The 11832-nt window shown below is 32.5% G+C and overlaps 2 protein-coding genes across 2 annotated transcripts; both read left to right on the forward strand.

The window, feature by feature from the left end:
- The first annotated feature begins 3080 nt into the window (after nucleotides 1–3080).
- On the forward strand, nucleotides 3081–5002 carry LOC122004572. Its single transcript, XM_042559437.1, has 3 exons — nucleotides 3081–3339; nucleotides 3564–4675; nucleotides 4979–5002. Exons 1-3 carry the CDS (start codon nucleotides 3081–3083, stop codon nucleotides 5000–5002), a joined length of 1395 nt encoding a protein of 464 aa, XP_042415371.1.
- Nucleotides 5003–10406: 5404 nt separating this feature from the next.
- LOC122003948 (heavy metal-associated isoprenylated plant protein 39-like) lies at nucleotides 10407–11591 on the forward strand. Its single transcript, XM_042558910.1, has 3 exons — nucleotides 10407–10563; nucleotides 10662–10743; nucleotides 10826–11591. Exons 1-3 carry the CDS (start codon nucleotides 10552–10554, stop codon nucleotides 11413–11415), a joined length of 684 nt encoding a protein of 227 aa, XP_042414844.1. The 5' UTR covers nucleotides 10407–10551; the 3' UTR covers nucleotides 11416–11591.
- The last annotated feature ends 241 nt before the right edge of the window (nucleotides 11592–11832 follow it).

Raw genomic sequence — 11832 nt, forward strand, 5'->3', positions numbered from 1 at the left:
ATTTTGTTATGATATTTAGGATAACATTATTATGTCGGGCATATGTTATCATCATCCTATTTTAGTAATTTTAATTTCTATTAAGAAAATTATTTTTTTGGAAAGATGTTTCTTTCTATACAAAATAAGAATTAAGATCCATATATTCAGATTTCTTTCATTTCTTAGGTCTAGAGTCTAGCTAAACACTTTTAACTGCATGAGGATTCAGAGACGGGTCTTCCTTAGGGCTATACTGGGTTGTAGCCCAGCCTTGTTGCCTAGCCCAAAATTTATTTTTATAGATATATAACATATTAAATGTTGGTTTTCTGGCTTCCTGCGTACAAGTTGGCGATCGACGAATCAAGGAATCAAGGAATCGACGAATCGGCAAGGCATCATCGCAACAGCGAAGTCAAAACTCAGAAGGAAGAGTTGGCGTCCACCATCGACAAAAGAAAGGTTAGTATTTTCTCTATTTTCGTTCTTATAGTAATTAGTTTTTAAATCGATTTTTGCCCTAGTTTTCTTCTTGATTATTTCTGAATTTCTTGATTTCTTGATTTCTTCTATTATGTGGTTTTCTTCTTGATTATTTCTAGATTTCTAGATTTCTTGATTTCTTCTATTAGATTATATGTCAAGTTGTGAACTTGTGATGTTTCTACCATATGAATTGCTTGTCTGGATTTCAGAATGGCTCTTGTGCTTTTAGAATTTTGATTTTCCACTTCTAATTGTTGTTTAATTATTGATGAACTTAAAATTTTTGCGCTCAGACATTGTGTGATTTTGTGAAATAACTCAATGCTTGTATGGATGCAGCTCTGTGAATGAAATTGATGTCCTAATTCCCATGTTCATAGCTTATGATTGTTATTTTGACTGCGAGACAATTCTAAAATGGATGCCCTTTATTTCTTTTGTAAAATTGCTTGTTAATATCTTTTGCAGCACCACATCTCAATGGATTTAACTCATATTTATTTGGTCTAAGTTGCTTTGTCTATTGAGCAATGGGCTTTGTGTAGAACTTGATTCTTGCAATTTGCATCTTTGACAAAGTAGCTTTATCATGTCGGATCAATGATTCTTATCTCATTATAGATTAAGGTTATTATGAAATTTGAGATTTCGTATTAAAGTAAGATTGAAAGTTAAAGCATTTAGAAGATATTTGTTGAAAATATATTTAAATGCTTTTTTTTGTTTTCTTAGTATTGTTGCTTATGTAGTTATATATAAGAAATCTACTTTAAGGAGAATGAAGCATCAGTTGCTCTGTCCCTACTGATCTAGCATCTTTCCTTTTGACACTATTTAATTTTTGTTCCAATACAACTAGTATTTTATTACCATTATCTTGTATCGTAGTATAACTTTAGTCACAACTTTGTAACTGAATCACTTTATAAGCAATAAGTTGTATCTTGATTTGGACACAAATGTCTAATCTACTAAAGTAGTTTCTGGAATCTGAATATACAATCAATAGGTGATCTATGTACGTAGAGGCTTTTTGAGACCCTATAAAACCACAAATCTAGATACACAATCTAGAATCTGCATTTACTTGAGATCCTATAAAATTACAAATCTACAACACTGTTTCATTTGATTAATTTTTCAAAATAATTTGCCTTTTTCTAAATCTTAATTTTATTTAGGTAGAAGCTGCTTCTCTCGACTTTTTATTTTCTTACCTAATTTATTTCATTATGTCTCTTTCATCTACGTGATAGTGTTCAAATATATTTCTTACTTAGGATCAAAATGTTCTATTTGGTTAGCAGTTTTACAATGCTTAGAGATTTATATAATTCTTATTTATTTACATTTAAACTTTTCCTTGCCTCCTTTCCTGTGCAAAGGGATGTTTTTGGGTTAACTAAAACTCTAAAAGCTGATGATTTGGCTTCTTCTATAAGTGTTATAATTCCTTGAATGTTTTCTTCTTCAATAAATAACACTCTTAGAATGTCATATGAAACACTATTTAACTAATTCACAGAATTTAGTTTGTTAAAGATAACTGCTATTACATATATGATATTTTTTTTAAAAAAATATTTAATTTTTGTTACCTTCAACGGTAAGGGCCAAATAGCAAACTAAAAACTAATTAACAACATCTGTCATTATGGTCGCTACTATCGTCTTGGTTTTTTGTGGTTAATCACTTGATTTTGATTTTGTCTATTTTATTCCGAGTTCGTAGCATGTCATTGTTACTTTTACTTGTTTATTTATTCTATTGTTATTTCATTATTTATTTAGGGATATAACTTGAACTATTTTAAAATGGAATATCAATCTGCTGCAAAGAAAGGAAAGACGATAGCCTCGTATTTTAAGAAAAGAGATCGTCAAACTAGTGAAAGCACTTCAATTCCCACTGCCCCTATAATGCAACATCAATCTTGTGAAAGTCTTCCAATTCTTAGTAACCAAATTCCTTCAATTTCCTCTTCTAGCGACGATCATCAGTTATCCTCTAGTTGTATTGAACGAGATCCAGGAAAAAAAACAAATATGTGAATATCATATTAATGTACGAGATGAGATAAGACGTTCATATCTAAAGATGGGGCCTTATCAACCAGATATGTTGGAGTATCCGACTACAAAATTTGGAAGTCAAAATCATCGATTTCAAAAAAAATGGTTCAAGAAATTTCATTGGTTGGAGTATTCGCCTTCAACAAATAAGGCATATTGCTTTTATTGTTTTCTTTTCCTGAATGATGTTAATTCGTCTAATATCTCGGCATTGGTCAATGAAGGATTTGACAATTGGAAAAGGGTAAATCAAGGAAAAACATGTGCATTTCTTGCCCATATTGGTTCTGCAGCTTCTTCGCCTCATACTATGTGCGAGAGAAAGGATGAAAATTTGATGAGACCCTCACAACATATTGATAATGTCATGCATGCCCAATCTAAAGAGGAAAAAGAAAAAAAAACGTTTGTTTTTGAGGACCTCAATTGTCACTGTTCGCTGGCTAGCACTTCAAGGGTGTGCCTTTAGAGGTAATGATGAATTTCTATCTTCATCTAATCGTGGGAATTTTCTTGAATTAGTAAAGGCTTTTGCAAAAATGAGTACAGAAATTGATAAAGTTGTACTTGAGAATGCTCCAAAAAATGCTCAATATATCGCTCCAGAAATTCAGAAAGAGATTTTACATATTATGGCTAATAGAGTACGAAAGATGGTTTGTGAAGAAGTTGGTGATAAATATTTTTGTATTCTTGTTGATGAAGCACGAGATATATCTAAACGAGAGCAAATGACCATTATCTTGAGGTTTGTGAATAATTATGGGGCTTTGACAGAAAGATTTTTTGTCATCAAAAGTATTAACGATACTACCTCATTGAACCTGAAAAAAAAGAAATATCAAATGTTCTTGTTCATCATGACCTACAAGTTAAGAAAATCAGAGGCCAAGGATATGATGGTGCTAGCAATATGCGTGGCGCATGGAATGGACTTCAGGCATTATTTCTCAGAGATTGTCCCTATGCATATTATGTCCATTGTTTTGCCCATCGATTACAACTCACATTGGTTTTTGCAGCCAAGGATGTTAGTGTTATTTGGGAGTTCTTTTCTCATTTGGATAATATAGTAAATATTGTTACTTCTTCTACTAAACGCATTGTTGAGTTACATACTGCACAGAGAATTGAAATCGAGCATATGTTGGCAATTGGAGAACGTGATTCTGGAAGTGGGGCTAATCAGATTGGTAATTTACAGCGAGCGGGAGCTACTCGTTGGAGTTCTCACTATGACTCAGTAAAAAGCTTGATAGGTATGTATGCTGCAACTTGCAAAGTTTTTGAAGTTCTTAGTGATCATTCTCCAAATGGAAGAGCTAAGGCTGAAGTTCGGGGGATTTATAGAAACATGGCAAGCTTTGAATTTGTGTTCATTTTGCATTTAATGCATAAAATTATGAGAAAAACAGATACTCTTTGTCAAATTCTTCAAAGAAAATCTCAAGATATTTTGTCTGCTATTACATTTGTCTCTACTACCAAAACTATCCTCCAAGAACTTAGAGAATGCGGGTGGGAAGATTTTCTTCATGAAGTGAAAGTTTTTTGTACGAGAAATGAAATTGATGTGCCTGACCTTGATTGTCTATATAAGATTGGTCGTTTCCGTCAGCAAACTACAGTTGAGCATCATTATCACTTTCATGTTTTTAATGTAGCAATAGATTTCATCTTGATGGAGTTAAATACTCGATTTAATGAGTCATCAGTGGAACTGCTTTCTCTTAGTACCGCTTTAGATCCTAAAAATTCATTTGAATCAATTAACACTGATGATATTTGCAAGCTTGCAATGAAGTTTTATCCTGAAGTTTTCACAAATCAAGACATCATTGCTTTAAAGTATGAATTGGTACATTATAAACTTGATGTGATACAAAACTTGAAGGCTTCTACACTTGTTGATTTATGTCAGCAATTGACTGAGAGTGGACGGCCAAAGGTTTATGTTATGTTGACTAGATTGATTCATCTAGTTTTGACGTTACCTGTTTCTACTGCCACTACTGAGCGAGCCTTTTCAGCAATGAAGAATGTGAAGGCAGCACTTCGCAATAAAATGGAGGATGAATTTCTTGAAGATTGTTTGACACTTTATATTGAACGAGATTTAGCTAAGGATATAGATGTAGATTCTATTATAGATGAATTTTATATTTCAAAATCTCGTAGAGCACAACTTTGTTGAATAAAATAATGTAATGACTTTTTTTGTTATACATCTCTTTTTTATAATAATATATAATTCATTACATTAATTTCAAGCCCCCCCCCTAACTCGAATTCCTGGATCCGTCCCTGTGAGAATTCGTCCTCTAATAGAGTAACAAAATTTTTTTTTTTTTTTTTTTACAAACCACAAGTTTTTTCTTTATTTTTGGATGTTCCTCTACTTGTTTTTCCTTAATTCTGTCTTTCTATCTTCCTGTAGGATAATGGATATTCTGCCCAGTAGTCTATGAACAAACCCAAGTAGTTTTAAATTTAGGCGACGCCCTGTTCATTTGAATAGGGCAAGGAGAAGATTCATCAACGTAGTGCAGAAGGGAGGGAAGATTCATGTATTATGTTGTGGGGAAGAAACTAGAGGAAAATAAAGATTAAAAATACAAAGCAAAAAACAAAAGTACTGACATCTTAAATTAAATGGAGTTGATTTTTTTTATAATATTAATATTTATTTTATAAATACAAATGAGATAGTTTAAATTAAAAAATTATTTTTTTATATTATCATTTAAATTAGTTATTTTTTAATAAAAAAATAATTTTTTATATTACCATTTAATTAATAAATGGTCATTTGATTTATTTATATTTATTTGAGGGAAATTATTACTTTATTCAATTCATAAATTTTATTTTTACTTATTTTAAATGAATAATTTCACAGCATTCTAGATCACTTTATATTCACTTTTGTTATACCTCAATAATATTCAAGAATCCTACCAATAACATCTATTAGGCAGAAAAAAATGTATTTGTGTGTCAAACAATCTCGTAACTCTAGAGGAGAGAACTACAATTAGGAAAATCGTTGTTGACTATTCTCATCTTAATTCAATAATATTCACTGAACTTAAATATGAGATCACACTCTAAATTAGTTCCCATAAAAAATATTGTGAATTCATTTTTCTGCTAGGTTTCAATGTCCTTGCAAAGTTCTAGATCCCTCATTTAATTTAGCAACTAAAAAGAGTGAAGTAAAAAAAATGTACCATCTTAAAATCAATATCCATTCCACCATAATAAGAACAAAGTATATCCAATCACCAAGTAATAAGTTTACATTAAATAATAATAGTCTAACAAACATCTAAAATCATTCAAGTACATAACATCCAAATGCATAATAAATATAATCATTCAATTATATATCACATAACAAACAGCAAACTAATCATGCAGTGTATTCTCTCTATCCATCATTTAATATAACAAGTTTTTACGATATTCATAAGGCATCAAAGTAAAGATAACATGTAGAAATTTTATGTTGCTCAATACCTAATTAACTCAACAAACTCCACAAAATAGGAAGTTCATTTGACTTAACTATTTCATATGTTGAACTTATAATGACTTGAGTTACTTATTCAATTGCATTGCTTATACAATCATCATCAACTTTATCTTTCTTTGCACTCTTGTTCTTGGATGATGCTCCAATAAAATAGTTAGTGAAATCTGGGCATTCTCATTAACTGCATCTAAATTGTCTAAATAAATTTCCTTTGAGATATCATAAATTCAATTTCATCAATAGTTTCAAAATGATTTCCACAAACATGATTCTCCACTTCCATGCTAGCTTTTCTATTTCACATTTCTGACGTAGTTTCATCATGTTGTCCCGTAGCCCTATCTTTCCCATATAATTGAACAAACTTCTCATAATTTTGAATAGACTTGTGGCAAAAGACGAATACGCTCGCCCCCAGCGCCCCCGCCAACCCGTCCTAAGGTCAACACGGAGGAGGTAAATCACGGGTGGATAATTTTGAATAGACTTGTTCTTTCATTCGGCAGCTTCTGATTTTATCTACAAGTTACAATATAATTACATCAAACATTCATTCATAGATAATATCACAAGAGAAAATCAAATATAGTTTTCAAATGCATATCATGAAACGCACCTCAATTAGTTGTTTGCAAACTTCAAGTTCAGCAATGAACATTTATATGGTGGGATCCCATGCAAAACCACTTATACCATTCTTGAAAAGATCATAACATGAAAACCAACCTCTTGTAATATGTTTCTTGCGATTTTGAATCATATCCTTATTGATAGGGTTGTCGGAAAATTTTACTTTCAATTCATTCACAATATTTTGAAATGAATTTGAGGTAAAGGTTCCACCAACCCTATTGCCTATGTTATGTTGGTTCATGTATCAATAAGAGCATCATCCATTACTTTATTCCAAACACATTGATTATTTGTCTTGCTTGCACTTGCATTTTCACTTTGCAAATCCTTCTTTTTTAACATCCCTAAATACAAAAATATAGTAAAAATCAAAACACATAATCACATAAACAACCATATGACATAAATGCAAGTAACATAATAAATAAAATAAACATAAATATCACATATTGTAATCTATCCACATAGCCACAACTATGAAATCCCTAAGTAATTGATGTTCACTATTATTACTAAGTTCAGCATCAACCTCAACAAGCAATCTCTTATATAGATCATCATTAATCAAGTAATTGTGTAAAATACAACAATATAAAAAAAATTAGTTTAAACGCCATAATTTGGCTCTATTGAATTTTCTATAATAGGAAATCTCTTCTTAAGAACTCCAAGAGCTCTTTCAATTGTATTGAGCAAAGAAAAATGTCAAAGATTAAACAACTCTCAAGCATTTCTTGATAGATTGCAGCTATATTCTTTCAAACGATAATGTTTTCCTCAATGTGGTGTAATAAGACAGCTTTTCAACATGAATTCAGCATCAACGAGATAGTATTTTCCTTTTAAAAAATGTTATTAAATTATAAAAGTAAGGAAAGTCTAATCATAATATATGTCATTTAATTTAGCTCTTGGAATTTTAAGACACTCTTGTTTGGTTAATATTTTTTTTGTCATTCTTGAGTCGAATGTTTGTTCTTCTCACCCGATTAAGACATAAGTGAATTTCAAATCAAATATGCATGCTTCAAAAATATTTTGTATTAAAAAATCATTTCTGCCGTGAAACTTTGGGGCATCAAAGGGAGAAATTTTAACACTAATATGTGTTTCATCTATTGCTCTAACACAATTATGATATAATCATATTTAAATTATTAATAATTATGAACATATAAACATGAACCTATACTAGTCAAAAGATAAGAATAATATTTTCACCTTAAAAAATGAGTAGAGTCGATTGTTATTGAAGATTTCTAAGGGAACTCGTGACACATCTGGTTGTTTGATAAATTTATTGTCCAACTCTATTTAGCTCTTAAAATATTATAGAAATGATGACTTACTATTTCTTCTTATCGATAGAAAAATAATCCAAATTCACAATTTATAACATGATAACTTAGCAAATAGAACGATTTTGCTATTTGTTCTTCCATAGTGATCCTTATTGTAGGTCATAAACCACCTTCTTTGACTAAAATATTATACAATTCCAAAACTATAGAATGACCCATTCTAATTATACTATGACATTGATCATTAGTTAGCCCTTTTGTCATTAATTCATTTCTTACGCGCTCCCCTTCTAATCATGCAATACGAGAAATTTGACTATTTTGTTTGTGCCTATTTTATGCATACCAAGCCGCAACCAAACAAATAACTTGAGCCAATGCGAGTTGATGCATATAATGCAACTTAATAAAATCATTATGTTTACCATTTTGATCATTCATCTATAATCAAATAAATGAAAAAAAAATAAATTATGAGAAAAAGCAAATAATTAAACAAGAAACAATTAGAAAGATAATATTTACTAAAGAAGAAAAATAATTGGACAAAAGAGGGGCAAATGTGATAAGCGAATAATGATGACATGCTAGTTTTCGTATTATTTTTTCTAAAAAAAATGAAAGGAGTGATAGATGTATATGTCTAATGTCTTTTTCTTGCTCTTTCTAGGTGGTCTCAGGGGCGGATCCAGCGGGAGGCGGCATCGGCGGTCGCCCCCCTTGTCGGCTGTGGAACCCCTAGTATTATGGGGTTCTACTAGTAGAGATAGAGGATATCGCCTTTTGTTGCGCATAAAAATCGCCCCTCCATGCTTGAATTCCTAGATTCGCCACCCTGGTCTGATAGGAAAATGGAATGAAATACTCATTCCATTAAACAATGATAGTATGACAGTTGGCCTTAAAACAATAGTACATGAGTATTGCTTGTTGGTGGCTTCTAGTTCATCACTTTGGTTTCGTCATCTTAGTTTACAACAAGGTAGAAAATTCATATTCATAATTCAACCTACATTCAACATGAACGTGTAAACACATAGCACAAACCTTGACTCAACAAATTCAATTACAGAACACAACCCTAAATTCTAACAAACTCACAGGCTCAGATAAAAAAAAGTAGCCTCTAATTAAACTAAGAACATCAAACGACATTAATTAAAACAAAGTGAATCAACAGAAGTCGCAACCAAACAACTGGAACTGAGAATCCTAGAGCCAAATATCCAAAAGGAATATGAGTGGAAATACACCTTACTTGTGTGGCTGCACGAGCTAGCTCCAACCTTTGAGAAGGTGATGAAATTGTCGTGAGAAGAGGAAGACATAATCAGCAGCAACAAGAAGAGAAGGAACAACTTGTGTCATAAGAAGAAAGAAGAAACATAAAGAGGAGAACATTTCTAGCTAGCAGAAAGACACGATAAAAGAGGTTAAAGTTGGAACATGGATAATTTAGAAATTAATATTTTAAAATAGGTATAAGATTAAATAAAAAATATTTTGAATTTCATTCTCCTTCCAAATTAGGAGGTAAGAATTTTTTTTTCCATGAATAAGAAAAGTTAAAGCTTACCGATCACTACCTTTAATTTCCTTTCCTTTCCTTTAATTCACTCCTTTCCAAATATGTTCAAAATTCCTCTTCCCCTACCCCTTCCCTTTCTCCTTATTTACCCTTCCTTCACCTCCTCCTAAACAATGTGTTAATTCATAATTGCCTTTAGATGAATTTTAATCAATTACTATTTTTTAAACATCGTTGATCTTGGCAATTGGGATTTTGGAACAAAAATAATGTCTTCGTCACTTTTTTTTTTTTTTTTTGCAACAAGAATAATCACTCCCTTTCTCTACTCTTTCTCATTCAAAGCTATAGTTAATGTGTCATCTCATAAAGTCACATCTCGATTCAATTATATATGGACCAAACAACGCCAAGACTTGGTGTTGATCCCACAACTTAAATTGCTAGTTGTAATGAGACAACAAATATTGCATAGCCCCTAACTTAATTAATCCGACCTAATCACATTGTCGTCGAGTTTGTTCTAATTAGGATTGTCTTGTACTCATCATTTAGTCATCTCAATCATGACTTTATGTATACGCAAGTCAAAGTTTTAGAACAGTTATAATTTTTTTTATTAACAAGTGCACCAACTCCGAACACAATTCAATAAGCTGAAAATGAATTTATTATTTTAGTTGATACGGAACAAATAATTGGAGGACAAATTAGTTGGATGGTTGGAAATTAATTGTTTGTGACATATGAAACATCAATGTATCAATATATTGTTTGGGTCCAAGCACTATACTATATTTTAATTTGACCAAAATTCATTTTGCCAAATTATTTTATATCAATTTTCAAGTTATGATTCTCAGATTTTGTCCGCTTTGTTTAACCTTGTGGGGCACCCAAAGCACTACTACCTCTCATTGCCTCTCTGATTGCTGCTTTTGGTGGAAAAAAAGACGGCTATATAGCACCATTCCTCTCCTTTCATCGCAACGATTTCAAAAGCCACTCCAGAAATGGCAGGGAAGGTCGGCGATTCTTCACTTCCTCTGTTTCTTTTTTTTTTTTGTCCCTTCGGTTAATTAGATTCTGCAGAGGTCTGATTACTGGTTTCTTTAATTTGTAGACCACTACGTTGATCTTGAAAGTTGATCTGGAATGTGGCCAGTGCAACAAGAAGATAAGGAGGATTCTGGGCAGGCTTCAAGGTAATTCGTATATTCTCGATCGACCGTTTTTGAATAGTTAAGAATAATTAAGCTTGGTAATTCGTGTTGGTTATATATTTAGATGAAGTGAACATCACGGTGATCTCCTTCGATGAGAAGAGCGGGACGGTGGTGGTCTCCGGCGTGTTCGACGCCGAGAGGGTCTCCAGGAAGCTCAAGTGCCGGGCCGGGAGAGTGATCAAGAACATCGAGGAGAAGAAGGAAGAGAAGAAAGTGGAGAAGAAAGAGGAGAAAAAGGAAGAGAAGAAAGAGGAGAAAAAGAAAGAGGAGAAGAAAGAGGAGAAAAAGGAAGAAAAGAAAGAGGAGAAGAAAGTGGAGAAAAAGGAAGAAAAGAAAGAAGAAAAGAAAGAGGAGAAGAAAGAAGAGAAGAAAGAGGAGAAGAAGGAGGAGAAAAAGAAGGAAGAGCCGGTGGTGATATCGCCGCCGTACCTGGTCTTCTGGCCGCCGGGGCCGGTGTGCTGCCACCAGCCGTACCTGGAGAACTACCATGGCTGGTGCAGGTGCTGCTCCTGCGGCAGGGTGACGGAGGAGAAGCCTCCGGCCGTGTCCTACCCGCCGGCGCCGGCGCCATACTACTACCCTGTGCCTTACAACACATACCAATTCTACTGTGAAGAGGACCCTTCAACCTCCTCCTGCTCTCTCATGTAATGTAATCGTCAACAACACCATATCACCAACCAATATTTATGATTATTTTCCCCTATTTTTTTTTGTATTTTTTCACTCAAACTCTATATTATGCTTGTAAAATAATTATGTAGCATGTGATCGACAAGTTATGTTATGATCTAATTAAATTGGAGGGTGGTCGATATCTTTCAGCATTCTTAGTCTTAATTGACTGCCATGGACAACCTTTCTAGACTTGAGAAGTGTGATAATATTCAAAGGCAATTAATGTGTTTTCATAATTAACAGATTAATTAGTTAGAGAGCAAAGTGTGATAATAAAAATAAAAATAAAAATAAATATGCACAGTTGGTTTGTTACGTGGCGCGATGATAACGGACAGATTGGTGTTGACGCCCACTAATTTTTATCTTTTAAAAAATGTATAAATTGAT

This window comes from Zingiber officinale, chromosome 7B, assembly GCF_018446385.1.
Source record: "Zingiber officinale cultivar Zhangliang chromosome 7B, Zo_v1.1, whole genome shotgun sequence".
NCBI classification, from domain to species: Eukaryota; Viridiplantae; Streptophyta; class Magnoliopsida; order Zingiberales; family Zingiberaceae; genus Zingiber; species Zingiber officinale.